General features: G+C 43.8%; 1 protein-coding gene across 19 annotated transcripts in view; it reads left to right on the top strand.

Moving 5' to 3' along the window:
* Window positions 1-2330: 2330 nt before the first annotated feature.
* Window positions 2331-23838, top strand: part of tcf7l2 (transcription factor 7 like 2) — an 85721-nt gene continuing 64213 nt past the window's right edge. For 8 of the 19 annotated variants that reach the window (XM_055229314.1, XM_055229313.1, XM_055229318.1 and 5 more), the window contains exons 1-3: window positions 2331-2913; window positions 3048-3114; window positions 3270-3394. In XM_055229314.1, the coding sequence (XP_055085289.1) occupies window positions 2725-2913; window positions 3048-3114; window positions 3270-3394 (381 nt within the window). In that variant the 5' untranslated portion in view covers window positions 2331-2724. The remainder of the gene's footprint in view (window positions 2914-3047; window positions 3115-3269; window positions 3395-23838) is intronic. The other 11 variants (XM_055229321.1, XM_055229320.1, XM_055229317.1 and 8 more) reach the window with 2 other exon arrangements.

Genomic DNA, 23838 nt, shown 5'->3' with positions numbered 1-23838 from the left:
TGCCAAAATAGTGATATTTAAAATGCAATCCTCCAGTTTAAGGTTTTGCTGTGGAAATAATTGCACAACTGAAATATCTTAACGTGTCAAAACACATTTTAAACCATGAGGTGTCATTTATCAAAAACAATGCCTTGTTGTACCATTTTACTGTCTGCAGATCACAATACATTGCTGCTAATGATATAACATTACCATCAAATAAAAGACTTTTTAAATGGTCTTTGTTGTGTTTATTTATGCAACCTCCCAATCGCTTAATACAACCAGGAGTCTTTTCTCTATGTGGGTTACTCGCTGAAATAGCACATAGCCTCCTCTCAGGTCTATAACCAGTGGATCGGTCCAGAGGAAGAGAGAGAGAAGGAGAGAAAGAGAGAGGGAGAAGGAGAGAAAGAAAGAGAGAGGGAGAAGGATGCTGACTTGTGTGATTCGCTCCTGTCTTTGCTGTGGTCTGGTCATGGAGGGTCCGGAGCAGCGGGATGTCTCTTCTCCCAAACGCTGACCGTCTAAACACAAGACACACCCCCTCCTCATCATCATTGGGTCAGTTCAGCGCATTAGTGTTTGTTATAGAAAAAAAAAAAACACACATCATTTAATTAACAGCACTCGTAAATACATAAGAGTAGGGCCTTATGTTGCCATGTTGCTTTTATAGTCGTAGGTATTGTAACTATGAATAAAATATATACGGTACATTTAATAGCCCATTTTTTATGATGATGACGTATTGTTAAAAATACTGTGACAAAATGTACCTACACTTTCTTAGTATTAATAAATATGTAATTAACAGTGTAATAAATATGATCCTGTTCTATTGATAGAATATTATTTTGTGTAAATGTATATTAACATTACATTACACATTAATGAAAACACAATTATAGCTATGGTAGTATTTATCAAATTTGATGATAGGTCATAAATAGGTCATAAATAATAAAAATATTTGGTTGCTATAGAAATGCAATTCTGCTTTATGGGGCTAATAACTATTTCAAATCATATCTTTATTTCTTTATGGCAAAACCCCATATCATTTTATTGTGAAATTCAAATCCCTATCATCACCCCCCCCCCCCCCATGTTCATCAATGGAGCAGTGTAGCGTCCTAACATTGTGATGTGTTTCCTATAGGAGACAAAACCACAGCACTAGGATACAGTACGGCTGCATAATAATTCCCCAATCGCTGCATTTTTGACAAGCCTCCTCGGCGCATACAGAGAAATTACTGTCATAATATTTGTTTATAGCACGCTAACACTTGTCTAACAATAATACACCAATTGGTTTTGATCTTATGCAGATTTGCCTTTAAAAAAGAGAAGGGGGGAGTCAAAATGTGTAAATGTCAGATTCAGGAACACGGTGAGACAGTAGTAATCTGCAACACAGTTAAAAAAAAAAAAAAAAAAAAAGTTCAAATTGCTTTCTTTAAAAATGTGCTATATAAGAAAGTGCATTTCCTGGTTTGGGGAGATAAGGTTACCCAATCAGCTCTAACAGACACACACACTCTCTCCCTTTGTGGAAACAGATATTTTTCATTATTAAATTTTGGTTTATCTGTGCTGTTTATACTGCTATTTAATATCTATGTTATTTGCATGTATATAGGCCTAAGTGAAATAAAAATATTCAAATTGTAATAGCACGTTTGAGTGTATCTGTTATAATTAGTAGCATAAAAAGGCTGTATTATCCATGGATAATAATAATAACAGTATTTTAAATCACTGTTTTAAATCCACTTCATCTTAATTTTCCGTCCAGTCTGGTTGCAGCAGTCCTAAAGCAGAAAAATGCATAAAATAAAATAAATAAATGTTATATCCGGTGTGCATCCAGTGAAGAATTCAGGTTGGTCCCATAGGACATCACACCTGTCAAACCAGCCCTTGAAAAGCAATAACAACCTCAATCCAAAAAATAGATCAGAGGAAGCATTATCTAATGTAATGAAAAATAGATCAAAAGAGGGTGACAAAGCAGGTAAAAACGGATAAAAATAAGATGGGAGGAGGAGTTGTGGTAGTTATGATGGGCCTTATGGTTAAAAAAGACATTGAAAATCAGCAGTACATGAAGATTTGGAGTGTAAAAAATAGAAAATAGGCAGCGTTATTGCCGGAGGAAGTGGCCCCCTCTTTCACCTTGAACCCGCCCAGAGGCTGTGTGCTTTTGGTGCATATTCTGCCCGTGATCCCTGTCCTGCTCCAAACGGGCTCCTTCCTGCTCACTTTGCACCACTGGCTCTTCCCTCTCCGCGCGCGCTGCTCTCTCTCTCTCTCTGTTCCTCTCTCTCTTTCTCTCTCTCTCTCCCCCCTCGTTTTTTCCTCCTATTTATGAAAACGTCACTTCAAGTCCCTCCCTGTTTGAATCTCATTAGTTTCTTGTGTGTTTCTCCCTGTCAATAATCCCGAATCCAGACTCTCTCTATTTCCATCCCTCTCTATCTGTCAATCAGCGCCGCCTTTGAACTGAAAACCACTCCGACCAACTTCAACTCACTCAATCCGAGCGCCTCGCCTCCTTCTCCGGCTTCCCTTTTCTGCCAACATTCCCTTCTTTTTGACTTTTCTACCAGGCAGCCAGAGCTTTGGAAAACGCCGATACAAGCGCCGAAACTTCAACACGGACTTTCTACTCCATCGTCGCGGGTTTAAAACTTTGTGTTTTGCCCCCTGCAGAAGACAAAATAGCGCTTGGGCAAAATGCCGCAACTCAACGGCGGTGGAGGGGACGACCTGGGCGCAAACGATGAAATGATTTCTTTCAAAGACGAGGGAGAACAAGAAGAGAAAATTTCGGAGAACTCGTCGGCTGAAAGGGATTTAGCAGATGTCAAGTCGTCTCTTGTAAACGAGTCAGAAACGAATCAAAACAGTTCGTCGGATTCAGAGGTAAGTTTGGACCTTTACGACTCGGCTCCCGGCGCTGGAAGTTCCTGGCCTACATTTTGTACATTATTAAAGTTAACTATCACCCTCGTCCCTTGTTTTTTAACGCAATCCCTGTGTTTTCATTGCATTTCAAGGCGGAAAGACGGCCTCCGCCTAGATCTGAAACTTTCAGAGACAAAACAAGAGAAAGTTTAGAGGAGGGTGAGTGAATGCTATGTGTTTTTTTTACTCCTTGTCAGTGTAATGTGCTTGGAGCGTACTCAACACTCCGCGCTAATACGCAAATGTAATAAAGAGGAATTAAACTTAAACGGCCACTTTATAAAAGTTTTTCTCCTTTTCCCCCGCCATGTTAGCTGCGAAAAGGCAAGATGGAGGGCTGTTCAAGAGCCCACCGTACCCGGGCTATCCATTTATAATGATCCCCGATCTCACAAGCCCCTACCTTCCCAATGGATCACTTTCTCCAACAGCACGCACAGTAAGTTCATTTCTTTCCCTATGTCTCTGCACAAACACCGCAGACGCACACGCAGGCACACAGGGGCTGGGGAAACACGGGGTAAAGCGGGCACACGGGGCTGTCACCGTAAGACCAGCGGACAGCGAGGAGAGACATGTAGGAGCTAAGTTTTGCCAACTCCCCGTGAAGTGTACAGTACAGCGGCATGACGGCGGGGACAGCAGCTAGCAGGCTAACGATGCTAACGAGTCAGTGCGCTAAAGTGGAGGAGAATACAGCAGCTAACTTGTATCATATAAAAAAATGATAAAACTATTTTATTATTATTATTATTATTATTATTATTATTATTATTATTATTATTATTATTTTATGTCTAATGATATTGTTGTACATGGCTGCTATATTCCAGGTGCATGATTTTAAGCCACTGAATAATGCAAATGGCTTGTGTTTGCACAGCCTCATCTAAAATGCTCTTTTTTCTAACACTAGCTGCATGTAAGCAGACCTTTAGACTGGCTTGTGAGCCCTTTAAACCAGTGTAGAAATGGCATCCATACAAAATCAATATGCTAATGAGTCTCAATTATTAGCATGTGCCACATTGTGCTTAGATATTATGTACAATTTGCATGTGAGGATTTCTTGTAGTTTTAATCAAAACTGAAAACCGCTTTTATTTTGTTTTTAAAATTTATTGTAAAATATATTTATTTTTTATGATGCTGCCGTGACAATGTGTTTGCATGAGCTCTTCCTTTTCATATACCGTGGTCAAGGCTTAAAAGAAGAAAAAAAAAAAAGCGCATGTGCCTTGGTAATCATGTTTATAAATAAATTCATGTTATTTATTTAGCTACAATCAGCCATCCTATAATTATGCACACTTACCCATTTGCTCAGCACCTCACCGGTCCCACTGGGCAATGGCAATCCTTAAGCGGCATAATTTTCTCAAACCACGGGGTGTTTTTTTGCCCCCCTATTTTAAACGCTCGCAATTACAAGTCTGCACTTTAGGACCTGTCATCTCATTTTACAAGGTTAAGGCAAAGGCAAGCGTTAGGGAATCTGACCCCTCTGTGCCCCCCACCACTTTACTAATGCCTAATAATGAAACAGATTTTTGTTACATATATTTTATGCACATCTTCAAAAAAATCACATTTGACAAATAATGCTTTCTTTTGAGTTTAACATGATCACCCAAGACTTTTAATCACATATTCCCAGCTGCTTACACAATTGTCTTTATATGTTTTTTATATGTGTTGTTTTATAGATTGAACATTTCTGGCATATGCCCATTTGAAAACATTTTACCATTCTTTCCCTGTAAGTCAGCCAGGCTTGTTAACGCTACCGACTGCTTGCTGGAATTAGTCACTCATTATTCCCATTCGTGCTGGCATAAACACACATGAGGTGAGCTCTAGTTTCTTGTTTCAGTGGCTGCGGTTGTCTGTGTGGCTATCACTACTATCTCCTATTCGACAGTATTTCTTTATTATTAATACTTAGTTACAAAAGTGAAAATTATATCTGTATTTTATTTACTCATATTTTATTAATGACATTTTACAGATTATATCCAAGCTCGTACAATTCTTTGCCAGGTTTATTATCTCTGAAGCTATACCTGAAGTGTGTCATTTCACGGTGGTCTTCCTACTGCAAAGGATTCGGCCCCCTCTGTCTGCGGCGCCCACTGTGTCCAGCCATTAGCTTTGAAGTCAGCAGTCCCTGTAATATAAATGTATTAGACTTAAAGCCGGCATAAATAATTCACCTGGACATTGATTAGCTGTCTTGCTCCCTAACATGGCGCGTGTAAGGCTCCGAATATGACTGTTCTTGCAACAAGACCATCTCTCTTTTGTCACGGGAAGCCTTTGATTCTCACTGCTTTTCCCTTCCTGCCGCTGCTCCACCTGCTTCATATTTTCAAATCAAAAGGCCTTTAAATCATTTTAGCTGTGTCGCCATTATTTATTTATTTAGTTTAATGTTTGTTTTAATTGGAGCTCATGAATGAATAATTTACTTCCACTTTTTGTCATTGGTTGCCATGCACCTATGCTGTTTGTATTTTGTCTCTTGATATTTTTCCTTTTTTGCATGACCATAGGGATTTAAAAATTCCTTCTTGTGGCTGTTACCATAATTCCCCTGACCTCTGGGAGCCATAACTAGTAAGAATTTGTGTTTCCTTCCACCTACGTCCAAGAAGGCTCACAATTTAGTATCATTTAGCTATTTGACATGATGCTGTGGCCCTGCTTCTTCACGCCCCCTCCCTAAACCGCACACAAAGGCCGCTGGATCTCTGGGTGCAGGTTGAATCAGGAGAAGTGGCCTCACCACTGCACCCGGTTGGCTGTGTCTCTCCCATGTTCATCTACCTTTTGTCTCCTAAGGGTGCTAGTGCAGGGCTTGTGCCAGAAGGAGATAGGTTAACTCCAGTGCTGTGGGCTATCGGCACACCTCGGCAGGTCTGCAGAGGCTACAGGAGGGAGAGAGCGAAGGTGCAGGGCCGTAAATCCACCAGCTTTATTTACTACCTCTCGGACTTATGAATGTTAAGATATTTGACGCCACCCCTGGCCCCATAATTCTCCAGGCCTCGAGACTTTTGGCGGAGGTTTTGAGTTTCGACGTATAATTACGAGTAGTTTAAAAAAGAACAAGTAAGTGGAAGAAGGAGGGGTGGATGAGAATGCAACACAGAGCTTTCAGCGCTGTGTTGGGAGTGAAAAAAGATGCTCCCAGAACCCGTGGCGATTCCACTACAAGGCTTTGTGCCTGAAACAATAGCTCTTCTCCCCTCTTCTCCCTTTGTTTGTGGAGTTGTCGTGATGCGCCGGGATCACCTTTTGGAGAAAAATAAACCACCCTCGCGCACACTTCTTTTTCTTCCTTTGTCATTATTTTTATTTCAGGAAGAAATAATAGAGGATTTTCTGCCCAGATTATTGCAATAAACACACCTCCATTGTGCTCACGTGCACGGCCTTATCAGCCTGGACTAACACTGTCTGCTAACTGTGGCAGCAGCTTAAGCATAACAATGATATATCATAAGGATTACGCTGGTTCGACTGCTGTAAACGGATTTTTGGCTGTGACAAGAGGAAAGATAGTGTAATGCGGATTTAAGGGACAGGGCCCACACCTTATCAAATTGGCTTTACATGTTAATGGGGCCTAATTGGTGTCCGCGGGGGGTTTCATGGCACAACGCGGCCGTATTCCGCGCCTCTAGCCGCAAAATGCACTCTGAATCCAGTCGGAAGGTTGCACTCCTTTTGTCTTGCAAATCACTTTTGTTTACAAAGTATGGCGGAAACGGCTCCCGCTCACTCCATTTCCCTCCCACTACTCTTTTTGTGCGGCATCTCTTCCTCTCTCTCTCTCATAGCCACAGAGGAGGGAGAGAAATGGTCCTTATTTTTCTTCTACTCAATAAACAGTCATAAAAAGTACAATCTGCTTTGGATTTGAGGAGTTAAGTTCGAGCAAGGGGAAGGGAGGGGGCCGCAAGGCAGAGTTTGGCACCATAAACTAAAATTGGGGCCTGCTAGACATTAGCGGCACACAGCACATTCTCCAAGCTTAATTAGTCCGAACTGTAATTGTTCATGGTCTGCCAATAGGAGTAATGCTCAGGAAAAGTGGAGTTGCTCTAAATCGGCCCTGGGTTTTTAAAACAATAAATCACTCGCATATTTGTGCCGTGATTCAGATGGAGGCTCGACCTCTCCCATCTCGACATGTGGTAAATTGTAAAGTCAATGAATCGCAGATGTAGGGGTGGTGGGGGAGACAGGGGAAGACAGGGCCAGAGAGTACAGTAGGGTTTTGTTGCTGCCTGGCGAATGAATGGAAAAGATTTGTGCCGTAAATATTTACCGAAAAGAGATATATTTTTTGTTCTGTGCGAGCGGGGCTTAATTGTCTAATGCTGATGATGTTGGCAGGCTGAGCAGCGTGCACACATGAGCCGTCGATCTGTCACTCTGCGTGAACCACAGAAGCACAGGGGGAAAAAAAAGAGTTTGGGGGTGTGTTTCTAATCAGATTTTTAACTCGTGCAAAGGGAATAGTCTTTCCCTGGTGGAGGAGGGAGCTATGGGTGTAGCTGCTGCAGTCAGCTCTGCTCTGGAGCTACACCTTGTTTTAATTATCTCGTCAGTGTTTTTAATTCAACAACAGCTATCGTGAAAGCTAATTTTGACAGCATTCTCATGGAGTTTATTTTATGCATTCCCTGTGTCTGTCAGTGAACCACCACCACTCTCTGCTTCTTTCCCTCCACGTGAAGAAAAGGGGAAAAGGCATTAGTTTAGCAGCTGTGCTCTGGTGCCCCCCGCCTCACCACAGCCGCAGCCCCCCAACCCTCAGTGTAACCCCCCCAGCGCCATCTCCCACCGCCCGCCCTCCCTGCTCCTTCTTTTCTCCCATGCTTTTCTATAGAGCGTGCACACAAAGATAGCACTGTACATCTGGAATGCAACTTTTGTCATCTGTTAGATATAGGCTCGCTGTGCTACAGGGCTATGAGGAAGCTCAAACATGTAACTGAAATGATTGCATCAAAATGTTTGGAGAAAAAAAGCTTATGTCACTTGTCTTTGTGTAGAAAATCAAATAGTTATACATTTGACTTCCATTTGATCTGGAAAATAACAGCAAAATAAACTGAAAGATAGTTTTGAGAAATGTTGGTCGTTTGAACCCTCTGTAAAGATAAGAAACAAGAACTAAGATTTACAAACTTCAAAATTGATCAACCAATTATCTTCAAAATAGCTCGTAATTACAAAATGACTGTATTTTCGAAAAGTGAAAGCCCCCATGCCGAGTAGGAAACATTAATAGGCCTGCCGAGGTATCACCAGAAATACTTGTGGCATGTACACTTCCTCTTTTCCCCTTGTGTGAATGTGCATATTTCTAAGTTCATTCATAATGGGAGCTGAGAGCTGCAGTAGGCCAATAGAGTTCAGCGGTAGTCATGTGGGAGGGAGGGGGGAGATAGAGAGATAGAGAGAAGGAGAGAGAGAAGCGGGAAATGTGCGTGGAGTGGCTGGGGTAAGGGTTGGGGGGGCCCAGCGGAGAGGGGGCCTAGGGTCGGACACACAAAAGCCGTCTGAATAGAGCGCATAATTGCTGTTAATGCCAGGGCAATGAGAGCAGCGACAGTTCCTGGTTAGATGTCCAAACAATAGTGCCCCAAGGCTTCACATTTATCTTCCTGTAAGAAAAAAAAAATTGGGAGAAAGTTTCTTGCGTGTGGTGGTTCTCCCCCTCCCTCCATGTTCAACCTATATACTGTGGTCACGTTCCCAGCCGTGCCTCCCACACTGGTCGTCATCAGAAATATGTGCCCTTAAATGCTTAGGGTGCGAGTGACGCTAGAGGAAGGAATCCCGGGTCTGTTTGGATTGCAGAGCGCGTTAGGGAAGGGTCAAAGTTCACTAGCGCTGACATGCTTTTTGTTAAGAAACCCCCTCTAAACAACTGATATGGAGTGCAAGAGTGTATCTTTTTCTTTTTTCCCCCCATAGCTCACTGCCATCACAGCACTCGGTGATCATGTTGGGGGAAATAATGAGTAGTCATGCTAGTTTGCGGTGAACACCTGGGTATGCCTTTTTATGGTAGTGAAAAAGTCCTCATTCTTACTATATGCTACGTAAATGCTAATTTTAGCTAACGCAACAATGCAACATCAGCCATGACAATATAGCTCAATTTTAGCATACATCCAGCATTTTCCATTGTTATTATACTTGAATTGCATTACCGCCAACACGTCCAGTATATTATGTGGTTTTTCGGCAGTCCTGTTTTCTTATCCTATCTTTATGTAGTCAAGGGAGACGTAGATAATCTTTGGAGAAATGGGGTCCAATGTGAACACTTTGTATGCACTAAACACATAATGCCTAGAGTTTACGGCAATAAAACTCCAGCCTGCGTATTTTTGATCTGCTAATTAAACTTTTAATTGTAGCCGGATAAGCCACGAGGAGCGGGCGCGTAGAGGAAGCCTTAGCGATAATGAGGTGATGGTCTGCCTGTTTGTCTTAAAGGTGCTGGAATCATAACTGCCCGTGAAAGGTGAAGGGAGGCAGAAACAAATTCATCTACTAATCTGCGGCTTAAGATCGGATTTAGAAATGTTGGCGAGATTACTTAAAAAATGCACAAGGCTAATAAAATGTAACCTTCTTTAGCCCTGCGTCAGATTTGAGTCCTTGTTTTTTTCTGTTGATGAACCAATTCCAGTGCCAAAACAGATTAAGTAAATTCCCATGTTAGCTCTTTAACCAGCTGTTAGAAACCTATTTACTCACAATCATAATGCGCTTCTTGTTAAGAGACAGCTGTCAGTGTGTGTACGGCGCTAGATAACATTTCATGTGGACAGATTGTCACATCCCCACATGGCCTGGCACTGCCGATCCAATTGTCCACCATTGTGCAGGTAGTGGTGAATAGAGTGTTAATAATGGCAGTGTGTTCAAAATTCGTTTTCATTTTCCATTTGCAATAAGCTTTGGATTTGTGCTCTACAAACATGCGTGTGCATTGTTTGGCATGTTACTAACGGCATCACAGCAGCCCGGCTCTAGTAAGGGGCCTTCGTGTCAGCCGTGTTCAGGGTCAATTCCAAAAGTGAACAAATTGACTCGCAGCTCTGAGTGAATTGTCAATTGGCTTTTCCTTCCCGAGGGGTCACAACCAATGGTGGGCCTTGTTTGGACAACTGTCCTGAGGTGAAATGAGCGGCCTTCACCATCCAGGCCAATGGGACAGACAGACACGGAGACACATAGTTGATCCAAATGAACTGGTAGAGAAACAGGATGGTGCTCTTGTGTTGGGAAACAATGCAATCTAGTTCCCTAAAAAATGAGCTTACTCTATTGTAGTGTGCAGTTTGGGATTTGGTGAAACATTGCAAATGGAAGGAACATGGTCTCAAATCAATATTATGAAGAATAGTTTGTGATTGTTTTGTTTGCTCAGTATTTCCAACTTTTTGGTGAGCACAGATTAGTCCAGGCAAAGGTGGTTGAAACGTGTCTGGTCATTATGAAAGTTAAGCTGAGCGTGGGTGTCGTCATGTGATGCACGTCACTCTGCCCTTTAGAACCAGGACATGTTATAATCTCCCCTTTATTGCCCTCTTTATCTTTATGGCCCGCCACACTTTACATATTTCAAATGTCAATAAAGATAACTGCAGTGACTTGTCATTTGAGGAGGTGGAGAGGAGTTGAGATTTTAGGAAGAGGCCTTTTTTTCTAAAGACAAATTCAATATAGAATGTTTAGTTGGATTTTCTTAAAGAGGTAGGGATGTATCAAAAATTGTAAAATATGGCAGTTGTTGTTTTGGAGATGTGTTAAATTAGAATTTCCATTATATTGTCTAAAATTAAAACAATTAAAAATGACCTTTAAAATAGACTATGAGTCTAATGTAATCACCCAGACAAGGGTATAAAGTGATAATTCTGCCCTTTGTGGTTTCTTTTATGGTTCCCCGTATGGGCTTTGGACCAGATGCCCTTTTTAACACCTCTGCATTTGATGCACAGAACCTTTTGTGACTAGATAATGTGTTTAATTGTAGTGCTTGAACATAATAAACCTTTACACATGCTCAGTTTGATTGCTAGTAAAAACGTGATGTATGGGTTAGTAGACAGTGTCGCTTGTGGATGGTCCATAAAGGCCTTTTGAGTGTGTGATGACCCTAACCCCTGACTCCTGTATCTCTCCTGTTCTTATGGCCGGAGGATGCAGCAGCTGGAGACTGGAATGCTGTGTGTGCGGTTTAAACAGTGGCCCATCTCAGTGCAGGCAGGGAAGGAAGTCTCTGCATGTTTACATAGCTGAATTGTCCTTCGGGCCCCCCCGGTGCCTAATGCACTTCTGTTCAAACATTCACAAGTGTGGAGATGACCCCCGCTGATGCCGGAGTTCACAGCCATGCTTTCACCCGGACTCGCCCGGCTCTTTCTCTGTCAGAACAATAAAAAGTCAACGGTCCAACTGCGACGGTTTGTTGCTTTAACCTGCAGGCTCAGAAGATAGATAAAAACTGTTACAAAGCCCAATTTAGCCCACTGTGAGAAGTGTTAGACTGACTGATGAGGAGATAGGGGCTACCTCATTGGTTTGTCCGGCTGTCAAGAATCTCCAGCATCACCATACGCCCGCGTCAAGTTAATTGTTGTTTGAATTAGCTGTTATGATCCGATGACAAATCTCTGCTGCTCCCGCCACTGGAGCGGAAAATGTATCCGGGGGATTGGCATGATCTTTGCGAGTGTGTAAACCTGGCTTCAACAAGATGGATAAATGCAATTATTGGACAGACCTGGAGAGGAGAAAATCCATTTAAAGCCCGTAAAGCTAAGCAGGGGCCGTGGTTAATTCATTTGGCCAATTTGCGGGTGATGTACGAGTGTCAGGCCACATTAGTCAGGCGGCAGAGGGGGAGCGTGTTGGTTTTGTCTTTTTGGCTTGCCCGTGAAGGCGCACTTTGCTTGTAGAGCAGTTTGTACAGACCTTGCCTCTCTCCTGACCCATCCCAGTGAGCAAAACAAATGGACCTTAGACAGGGGAATGACAAAAAGATGCAGTGAGCTCGGGGGAGCGGGATGGCTGTGCAAATGAGCTATGGAAACATGGCTGTGGTCTGCTGGGCGCCATGACTGCAACTGTCCTAAAAACTACTCAGGTTTGTCATCACCACACTTCCCCCAAGTTAAAGAAAGATTTTTTATATAACTTGTAGCAGTTGTGGCCACAATAAACAAGTCTTAGAAATGTGTTCATGCGAGGGGTGGGCCATATGGTTATAAAAATGAAATTGTGATCTGATTCCTGATTTTGGTGAAGTTGTCATATTGTAATAATAGGTAATTCTCTGTTTAATCCAGTTGTCTGCTCAAACACACTGGTTGGTTAACTTCTATGATGCTTTGATTGACAGGTGGTTTTAACCAGTCACCATGAAGTGGGAACTCTCTGAAGAAGAAATTAGCTTTACATGAATGGTGATAAAATGGGAAATGATATAGGTTCAAAACATAGTGATATGAAATATCTGGCCAAAGGAAAATACAATAATGTCAAGAACGTTAAAAAGAGTTTTACACATTCATCAAAGCTAAGCAAAGTTGTTATAACTTGCTTGATAATTTGCATAGCATCATTGGTCTACTTTTCAGTATCATGTTCTCTAAACTGGTCAAACTTAAATTACTTTTAGGTCGTATGATAAACAAGCACATTTTGCAATAGCTCAAAGCTCTATTTATATGCCATTTATCAGTGAATCTGAGTTATTCATTTGGTCCATAGTACTACACAAGGCTTATTCATGTGTTGACCCAGCCTGACTTGTTACTCTGGCTGAACTCAGAGAACTTTTAGCTAAGTTAAAATTACATTGTGGATGGCGATGTTTACTTTGAGCACCATGTCTGCTCAGGACAGCGACAGTCCTCATGGAGAAGTCTTAGCATTTGACACCCAGCATGTTTGTCTCGGCAACTGGCAATTTCACCCTATTTTCTCTCCTTCTGTTATCATAAAACGCACAACTGTTACTCAACGCTGCAAGTGTCTGTGTGTGTGTGTCTTGTATTGTGTTTATCAACTCTTTAGCTTTGACGTTAGATGGCTTGCCTCTTTGCTTAGTCTGTTACACCGCCTTTGTCTCGTTGGAGCAAAACCACTCAACAGTTACACAAGCGCGGCGGTATGCAAAAACAGTGGTTAGCGCATGGTCGGGTGGGTGAGCGGAGGAGAGGGAAGTTCTAAGCCAGAGCCTGAATCAGAGCTGCTATCAGACTTCGCTCTCTCACTACCGTATGATGCCGGCTTGTTCAAGTGGCTGGGATCATTCTTAAGAGCCTCTTGGTTGACTCGATCTGGCCCGCTGGTGTGCGTGTGTGTTTGTGCACTAAGTGTGTGTTAGTATTTGTCACCTGACTGGCAGGGAGCAGGCCTCAGGAAACCAAAGTCGGTGTGAATGCCGAGGCTTGTCAGTGACAGGTGCCGGCGCTGCGGATCATGCCTGTTGGAGCGGCAGCTGGGTGGGGAGAGTAAGACCACGGGGCCCATGGTCAAGTGTGGGCCTTAGGGAGACAGGCCCGGCTTAGGTTCCCTGCTGCTGAGCGGAAAGAAAGGACTCGAGGCAGTACTATGGATAAGGGCTGGTACATGTTATGCATACAAGACTATTCAAAGAAATCTGTACTCTGACTTACTACTAACCATATGGAACAGTTTCTCATTTAATTGAATTATGGTTGAAATTCACAATTATTGATTATCTTGTAAATGTGTGACTGAAATACAAGGTTTATTTGGGGTTATCCATGGGTTTCAGAATGATATAAATTTGGGACCCTTGCCATAGTGATTGACAATTTAAAACAAAATGTTATATCTTATGAATGAGGAAAAAGTTGCACATTAGCCCATGAAGATCAGTGGGCTAGTATCACAAGTGCTCTGCGACATGGTGGTTTAAAGGAGTGGGAAATTTATCAACAGGTTTTTCAAGTGACATCTTCCCAGAATTAGGTCAAAACTTCACAAGTATTTGGAACTCTACTTTTTCAGCAGTTTTATGTAGTACTTCTAATTATTGTGTGAAAGTGTACATTCCTATTAATATAAACGTCTATGCTCATGTCAGCCTGATGGTACCTCCCAGCGCTGAAGGACACAGTGCAGCGGTCCTCCCCACTTGCACTAGCACAGCAGTAATGGGACAGGAAACCTCCCTATTTTCTAGATAGCGATGTTCTGGAGATATTTCTGCGAGGCCTCAAAGCCAAGTCTGTCTCTTTTGTTGCCTAGGGATGCTTTTCAATCGTTCCAATTTGAACATCTCCAGCTCTGTCAATATACTATGCAGTCATCATCTCCAGTTCTCCCCGTTCACTTCTCCTTCCCAGATGCAGTCTTCAGCCTCGTGGGAGAACAACTGCTGTCTATAGGCCAGAGGAATTCCTTTCTCTGACAGAAAGAGAAAAACGTGTGGAAGTTTTCTATATGCTCCCGGATCATTTTACACCAGTGGACGTGCCTCTCCACGCAACTGTTCCCAGTTAGTGGAGATCTGCCAGTCTAATTACAGTCACCAGTAGGACAAATGTTGCCGGCTACAACTGTCATGTACTTTATGGAGGAGGTTGTTTTGATGTCCAACAAGCTGAATCAAGTTATGGATTTAAACAAATAGCATATATAGGGCTTCCCAACAATAACAGAGCGCTGGAGTGTAATATGACACTTAAATAGCCATAGGGGAATGGAACTGAATGTCCTCATCAACCAATCACCTCAGGGATTATATAGTCAAGCCAAAGCATATTTTGGGAGGAACCACCTTTTGGTCCAAGAAATGTCCCACAAAAATCATTTTTCTTGATGATAATGACAATAGACAGCAGTTAATTTAGTGTCATTTGGTTTTGCTATCATGTGAAACATTTGGTCAAACCTGCCAGCAGTGAGTAAGTCGCAGAAGTCATCTTTGAGCATAAAGAGCACAGACACTCTTGGACATTTAGCTTTACTGTCAGAATTTTCTGGCCAGAGATTGAGATTCTGTGGTCTAGAACGCCGGGAAAGTCGACCTCTAATTGTTCACAGAAGCCACTGGCAGGAAAAATGAGGCATGGGCGAGGGCGGATGCTGAGATGAGAACTTACACTTGCCATTCAAGCAAAAGAAGTCAAGCCAGCTAGGATGCTACTCACTGACAAACTAGTTCCTTTACTGCGGCAAACAACCAGGAGAAGTCTTTCTTTGGGAGACAGACACTTTCTTCAGGTTTTAAATTGGCCATGTCATGTGGTTTCCTCCACTGGGCTGCCGGGAGCTGGCTGTTCCCACATAGAGCCAATGTTCTGTACCAGTTTGGAGAAAAATGAGGGTGTTGTTTTTACTGGCACTGATCACTGCCGCATTAAACCTCCCGGTCGTCCACCGTCCAAATGTTAGCAGTCATGTGCTCGTGTTCTTCACGCCCTTTTGATCGGAACAGTTACAACAGACAAGACTCAGTGTCCATGACCTTTTAAAACCTGCCCTCGCCCCATTTTGAGTACAAATCCACTGTTTGTGGTTAGAATTAAGCAAATAACATCAGAAATGATTCAATTGGGCATAAAGTAATTGAGAGGCGGCCTGCTAACCATCTGTCCGCTGAGATTACCACTTTCTGTGTAATTAAACGTGTGACCTTGTGGTCGTGGAGGGAGGTGCCAGTGGGCAGCCATGACCAGAGCAGGCTGTCTTATTTGAAGTTGGGGTAGTCTGGTCAGGGCGATGGGAAGGGGTGGTGGAGTGGCGTTAACTGTTTAGCACAGCTGCTAAAGATAGCATAGTGAGCCAAGCTTAAGTGACAGTGTCTTTTACATGGATGCCTCCCATGTTTGTGCGCGCACAGTGACACATAAAGAAAGTGTGTCAAAGCTGTATTTATGAAGCCTTAGTAAATTTGGTGAAGCAGAGGTTGGAGTGATCCCTGTGTGCAGCCAGTGTAACAAAGGCTGTGTATTTGAGCTGCTGTTTTTGCTCGTTTTCTATGTGGTTTTGTTTGGACAATCTTGGTTTGCTTTTCACTTGGACAGTGTCCAGAGATTACAAGGCCTGTGTCTGCTGGTCCGCCGTGAAGGGCCCTGCACAGACTCTGATTGGATTTAGTGCTGATCTGGTTGTTTTGGTTGTAAACAGGACATTAAAGACAATGGAGATGGTACTAATGAGTAAGCAGGGCTTGTCTACCACAGTGTCACACAGGAGGTGAAACCCAAACTCTACCTGGACTGCCCTTTCTATTCACCCACAGAAAAAGCACAGACTTTACTACTTAAAAAGACATCATTTACTCAGTGCGGCTTCTCTTGCAATACTTCCGCCCTGCTCTCAGAAAAATCCCGCTTGTTGGCCCAAACAAAAATAACCATTTTAATTACTATGCTGGAGACAGGAGCAGCCACAACGCCGCTGGCAGGACAGGGCTGAGGTGGCACTGGCCACTGGGGACGGGGACAAGGCCTGGACCAGCCCGCAGGGAAATTACAGGGTGGTGTATGGGGCAGGCAAAGGAGGAGGAGGGGTGGGGGTGGGGGCTGTCAACTTACCACAAGCCGCAACATGGGCATGATAGTTTGGTGGAAAATACCGAGGTTTGAATAATTGATAATTGAATGTACTCCAGTAAATGATTTTAAGTAAATTCATGTCTATAACAATATGAAAAAACATTACAGAATGACTGGTGATCACTATAAATGGTTTGTTTATATATTGCCAACACCAGTGTTCCTTGTCATCACAGTCCTCTTTATTGGATGTAATGTAATGTAAAGTGAGGTGCGGGCCTGTCTGCTCAGCATGCACAGTTTGTTTCCTCATTCCAAGTGGTCCCGTCTCTCTCTGCACATTCTTTGCTGTTTTCTCTCTCGCCCCCTCAGCCATCCCTCCTCTCTCACCATGTGCTCTGATTACCTCTCCAAACTGGCAATAAGTTGATTGCTTTACAGAGATGATGTAAGCCCCTGCCCTAGGGTACATCAGGTTGGATTTCTCCCGCTTTATCTTGTAAAGCCTAAATTAACAGCTGGTTTGGTTGGAGTTCTCCTGGATCTGACTAAAGGATTAGGCCTGGTTCTCATGCGAGTCAATCCGGTTTGATTTATCGCAGGTCTATCAAAAAAGATCAATGGGAGTCCTTTTGAAAGTAAATCCTTAATCGCGCTTTGCACTTACGTGTCATCATTGGGAGTTTTTTCCCCTTCTCTTCTATCTGGTGCTCTCTCGCTTCTCAATTTCTCACTCCCTGATTCTTATTCTCCACTCAACATCCCTGCCCTGTGTCTTTTTTATTTTTTGTATCCTACTTTTGCTCCATGTCCAATATGCTGTGAGGTTGTGCCCGTGCTGGCGATATCATGGCCAATAGCAGCAAAGATTTCTCTGGGTTCTCATTAGATTTCATTGGGGTGAGGCAGCCCCCGAGCCTGGCTTTAACCTCCTCTGGTTGTGATCACAGCCTAAATCAGACGGTGCCTTCTGCTCTTGTTTTTCACCAAACTTCACCGAAATCCTGCCCCTCCATCTTTTCTCAACATTAGGCTTGTCACTCACTCCTGGCTCGAGGTAACAAGTCAGAATTTATGTTTCCCCTCCTTGGCCTAGACCTTCCTGCCAGTGTTCGTAGTAGACCAAAATACTGACAGTACTACAGTGCATTGGGTCGGCCATTGCGCAGAATGGCGAATGTGCACATTTGAATATTTTACAGTTTTCTTTTATATATCTTCAATGGTATTTCCATATTTCTGGAATGCACCACCCCCATGACCAGCTGAAATATTTTGTTCCATTCTTATTACCCTAGATTTGTATATGTTAAAATCTATCTATAGCGAACCAACAAAACCTCTATACTATGTGCCAGCTTTAAACCAGGCTAGGGTTATAGTTACCTCCTCACCATTGTCCAATTTCTCAATGATGACACATTCTAGGCATGTGTTCAGCCTATTCCCATATAATCTATACTTTTAGCCAACGCGCATGTTGCAACGCCATGCTTCTATTCCTGCACATACTTCTCTGTCGACAAAATGATATAACGCTCCAACAACACCCGGGTGCATATTTTCTTGCAGACGTTGGTAAAGTGACCTGGCAGCTGCTCAGGAGTGGGGTGAGGGATGGGGTTGATGGGGTTGGTGGGGTTTGGGGGGGGGGGTGATTGGGGTGGTCTTGTGCAAAGGTCTAGAGACTTCTTCATTTTCAGTCTTTTATTTAAGCCTGGTTGAGTTTTACTTTTTACTTATTTTTAACAGAATCATTCACAGTCAGTGTCTGTATACAACATTCAGATAGTATTTATTGATGAATGAATATGGATTTCAGTCTTATTATTTTGTCACTGCAGGCGTAACTTTATTCTGACACTCAATATTGGACTACAATCCGCACCATTACTGACAACTTTTTGCTGCTCTATGAAGTCGCTCTGTGCCAGTTAATGTCAAATACATGTGTGTCCTCTTGGCATCCTCTCTACAGACTCCACTGGGCAGGTTGGCAGAATTGGGTGCAGACTGGAGAGGTGGGAGGGGCTGTGGAAGTGGAGCTGGGGTTGGGGAGGGAGGGGGGGGGGCAGATCGACGGGATACGTGGGAAGGAAGAGCTTGCTGTCAGCCAGCTGGACCTCTTAATCCCAGAGCCTTGGGGAGGGGGTGTGTGAGTGTGTGTGTGTGTTTTTGTCTCATAGATATTTGTCAATTTTAGCACACCTCCACTCCGCACTTTGGCCCAGCTGAGCCTACAGCGTGTCTGAATGTCCACTGTTTGTTTATGACGCCGGGTGCAGGGAAGGACGGGCAGGATTTCATGTGTCACGCGCGTGTTTACTGTAGTACTCAGTTTAACGGGGCACTTTGTATATAGACGACACAGCCTCGAAAGCCCTTGATGTTGTAGAGCGCTGGCTTGGTGTGAGGTGGAGGAGGGGGTTGAAGGTGGAAGGGGAAATGTGTGATGTCAACAAAAACTACTGCGATGCTGCTAACTTTATGGCAAACCTAGAAAATCTAGCATTTGTACAACTACTTCCTAGAGCTTATCCTTATCATTAAAATATGCTAGCATTCCAGTCAAATACAAACGAACAGAACAATATGATAATGTTGCTAATGCTAAATCACTATAATTATTTAGCCAGTAAATGTACATTAATATCAAAACTAGCAGTATGTCAGAGGATTCATTGTAGGCTGCTTGTGTATTTCAGTCATTTGTTTTCACTTTCACTTCAGTTTGACAATGGGCGGCCATTTTTGTAGTTTCCCTCTCATGAGCCGTATGCAAACGATTGAGCCTCACTGACACATTGCGTCATCCCCTTGTCGTTCATTACACACAAAGCTATTTAGCCACATTCCATTCGCGTTTACCATCCCTCTCTCTCTCCCTCTTTCCTGGTTTTTGACCCACACTCTCTCTCTCTCTTTTGGCGTAGACTTTTGCATATATCACCGGTTGGCAGGCTAAGAGCTTGGGACTTCCCCACGCCACACTCCAAGCCTTTGATCCTTTGCTTTGGAGGTAACATCAAAAGGAGAGGCATAGAAAGGCAGCTACTACTGTGAAGTTCAATGTTCAACTTGATGGCTTGGCTGAGGGCTTTTTTTCCTCCTCCCCCTCTCACTCGCTCACCTCTCTATCCCTCCCTTCTTCCTCGCTGCTCCCTCGTTCCCTCCTCTACATCCCTCAGCTGACAAAAACACACATTTGGTGGTTTAGGTTTGTGTGCCTCTGACCTGGGTTGTACAGTAGACTCACAACAGCCCCCCTCCCTTTTAGTCCTCAACATACAGATGGTGCAAGTATATTTCTGTGCAGTAAAAGCTGTAGTGGTTCTCTCATTCTCCCACAGCATCTTGTATTGCAGCTGGTTGCATCAATGCCAGGCCGACCTGTGGTGATGGCGGATAGGTGAGCGAGGAGGAGCAAAGGGCAAGCGCACCATGTAGCTTCCTGCGTGCCCTCTTTGCATGGATCCATCTTTAGTTTCTCAGTTCAAAATGGTAGAAAAAGACAGTCGATCAAAGCTGGAGAAAGACCTGCTTTTTGCTCTCTTTTCTGCTCTTTTTGCTGGTGTGTTGTTGGCACAGTGCAAGTGAAGCTTACAATAATGGAGGCATCTTCTAATGAACGCCTACACTAAGTTTTTGTATGCAAATGCAGTTCTTAAATGAAGGAATTATCAGATGAAACCATGCATCGCAGGTCAAAGCCGGGCTCCTCTGTGTTGTCGTCAGCTGCATTTAAATGGCACAGGCTTGATAAGGCCATCTAGAAAGCTGAGGTGCTCCACTAAATACTTTCTTGCCTTTTATGAGCTTCCCTGTCTGACTGAGCCAATTAGCAAAGGCGTACGGTCTGCTTTTCTTCTCCTCTTTTTTCTCTTTTTACCCCGCTCCAGCTCTCTTTCTAGATAGACGCTGTCTCGGGCGCGTTCATGCCCGCACAGCCATACACACAGCAGCACACGTTTGGTGTATCATTAGCTTAGTGCGCAGGGAGGCGTGCGAGGCGCTCTCTCTCCTGCCTTATCTCCATGTCAATCACAGCGTGTGTGTGAACATCAGTTGTAATGATCTCCATCCAGCCTGTCGGTGCGTGTTAGCGCCTGGCTCCCCTCGCCCCCGGAGCAAGCCGTTCCCCAGCTAATAGATGCAAAATTAAGCTGATCAATAGATGGCCTCAGCTCATTATTGACATGTTATCACGGCGTGGGATTTTTGTCCGGGGGTTTTATACACACTAGCACAGACCAGCAAAGATGTGAGGCAGGTTGAGGCAAAGAAAAAAGTGCTTTTTCAAATGGCTCTGGACACTTTCTGTAAATGCCAAAATAATATTATATCCACACTTTGCATATCCTTGTTTAAGACTCTCTGTATAATATCGAGGATCCTGGTTTTTATAGCACACATGTGGATAATCACCCTCTCAGTTGTCGGAAATGAGATGGAGACTTTGTAAAACGGCATATTAAAGATTCATCAATAATTGGCATGTGTGCGGCTGTTTGTGTTGCGGGCAGAAGGGAGGGGGCTCTCTTATGGACCCATCAGCACGTGATTGAGCTAAGTGGTAATTAACCGTGAGAGAGGTGCGCGCGCTGCTAGCTTGTGCGTGGCTGTTTGTATGTGCTGGGGTAGAGACCTATAAGGTGAAGCAGGGTTCAGGGTGCTCTCGGGTGCTCTGGAGGTGAGGGCCGGGTGAGGGAGACAGGAGATTGAGGAGGGGGGGCACATTAGCCACCCACTCTGTCCTGGGCCACCCCTGACCCTCTGCAGGTCTTATTGTCACGGAAGCATCTCCACATTTTAATGAGCTCCTGTAACCAAGCCCTTATTACTTATTTATTCATTAAGCCGTCGTGGCAAAGCGGCAGTACCCCACTGAGCCAGTTTGCATGTAATTGCTTGTGTGGGAATTTTCACCCCTCCTTCACTCATATTATCATAGCAAATAACATGTTTTGTAACAAGGATAATAATTTAGGTTAAAGCTAATTAAACCCAAAATAGATAGCTAAAAGCAGGTGAATTAGCCTCCTGGTTGGGTGCTAAATCCATAACCTGAAACCATATTTGAGAAGGGAGCGAAAGCCTTAAATTCACGGGCTTTAGCAATGCTCAGGGAGTCGACCTCATGAATATGGAGGCTGCACTGCTTCAAGGTGCTGTGTGGAAGTCAGAAAGAGAAGTGGAGCAAGCTCAATGTTTGTTGGTTCCTATGAAGCTTTTGTGCAGATTAATTGCCTGTTGGTGTGTTTGTGATGCTTCGACATAATGCTCTCCGATTGACGACGATGTGTAGGTGGAACTGTGTGATAGTTTGAAGCGTTGGCGTGGAAATATCGGAAGTCTTTGTGAAGCCAATGAGTACACATTCTCTCCCTCTGAGGCATGTTTCAGAGTTTTCTTATATCCAGTCTACCATTTAACTAATTCATAGTGAACTCTCAGAACAAAACCAGACACCCAACATCAAGGGCAGCAATCAGCTCTCCTCCAGCACAATACCAAATACAGCGTGGAGGAGCAGAGACGTGGGTGCTCTCTCTCCTCTGCAGAGCTCAGCAGCTGCCTTCACCTTTTTAACTCCTCTCTACACGCCCCTCTCCCCTCTCTCCTCATCCTCTCTCCTTGCCCCTCTCGCCCAGCTTCCTCCTCATGAAGGTGAGCGAGCAGTGCAGGGGCCTCTCTCCGCCCTCGGCTCTGGCCCTGTGTTAGGGCCTGGCACATTCACCTGCACTGGTCTGCTGAGGGCCAGTGTGGTCCAACCTGATCTTTACCCAGGAAGTGCTCCGGTTTACTTCTACTGGGCTGTGATTCTTCCTCCCGTTAAACTATTGCTGTTTTATTCGTTTTATGTGGACATAGTTTCTCTTACAGTCATCTAATACTGTAAATACTTGCCATAACAAGTTTGGAAAGTGACTATGATGCACATTTTATTTCCCTTACCCAGAATCCTTAGTGCTCCATGGCTCCCTCTCCTCCAGCCTGTGAATGTGGAGGCTTATGAAAGCTCATCACAGTCCAGGTTATATTTGTGTCAGAGTCAAAGAAACGCCAGCAAAAGGAGGTGTCAGCGAGATGGAAGAGCCACAAACACACGTGTGTGAAGTGGCAGGGACCTGAAAGCAGAGGCATTCTGCCTCCGAGCCAGATGCTAAAGGTGCCAGAGCGCCTGTTCATTAGCGCTCTGATGGAAGACTAGCCAGCTCCTGCTGGCCTTCACCCTACAGCACTATTTATAGAGCAGCCAAGATACACTCCTAATGACACTGGGAAAGGGACAGTGAGGGGGGAGGGCGACAAGTCACACACTGCAGCCTCCTGGAGAAGTTTCTGGTCTCCTCCTTATTTCTTTGGAGAACAGTGTCCATATGTCCACCTTTAATGTTCACTTCTCTGTAGTTTTTTAATTGTGAAGGAACTATAGGGTATATTTGCTGTGTTGTGTATTGCATTCTTCTTGTGCAATCCCTCCAAACTTTCCGGTCAGTCAGCTGGTGTTTGAGTAGCACTTTGTCCACACCTGCAAAGTAAACAGTGTCAGAGCAAGGCTATACTTTTCACTTGAACCTGTGTTTAAGTCAGCCAAGCTCACTTCCAAGGCACACCTGAATAAGTCTGCAGAAATGCCTCATTTTCAACCACAGACCACTTCCAATGACCAGCATCTTAAAACAGTATATCCTTGTCAGGCATATTTTTAGGAATGATCAGTCTTCGTAAGTTGGTAGTAACTGATCCACCTACTTGCAAAACCATTGTCAGTTGGAGTTCTCCTGTAAGAAAAGCAGTGAGATTTACATGTGTCTTTTTAGTAAAGGCAGGAGCAGGTGAGGAGGCAAGCTTTGGGAGCAGGTACACGTTGCTGTGGGGGCCGGTAGAAACCCCCAGCGGTCCTGGTTTAGGAGGAGATGTGGACCCAGAGGACCCTCCTGCCCCAGGGCACAGAAACCCCAGGCTTTTCCACATCCCACTTTTATTTTCCTGGTTGCAAAACGCCTCTGGCTATCTGAGCAGGTGGGGTGTTTTTTCTTTAATATTTACTCATAAAATGTGCAGTAGCAGAACCAAAGCAGTCATGATGGCCTCTTATGCGAATGCTAGTGTATTTAAACCTAATTTTTAGTTTACAAATGGGCACAACAAAGGTTAGTTTTCTCATAGATTGATATCAAATGATCTGCTTTATCAAATCAGCTGTGTAGTTTTTTTTTAGCATTAGCTTCTGCCCCTGAAGTTAACACGAGACAACAGATTAGGACAATATGTTTAGCTTTTGTTTTTAAAGGGATAAACTTGTCGT

The sequence above is a fragment of the Periophthalmus magnuspinnatus genome, chromosome 19 (assembly GCF_009829125.3).
Source record: "Periophthalmus magnuspinnatus isolate fPerMag1 chromosome 19, fPerMag1.2.pri, whole genome shotgun sequence".
NCBI lineage: Eukaryota > Metazoa > Chordata > Actinopteri > Gobiiformes > Gobiidae > Periophthalmus > Periophthalmus magnuspinnatus.
This window is presented reverse-complemented; position numbering and strand designations above follow the sequence as displayed.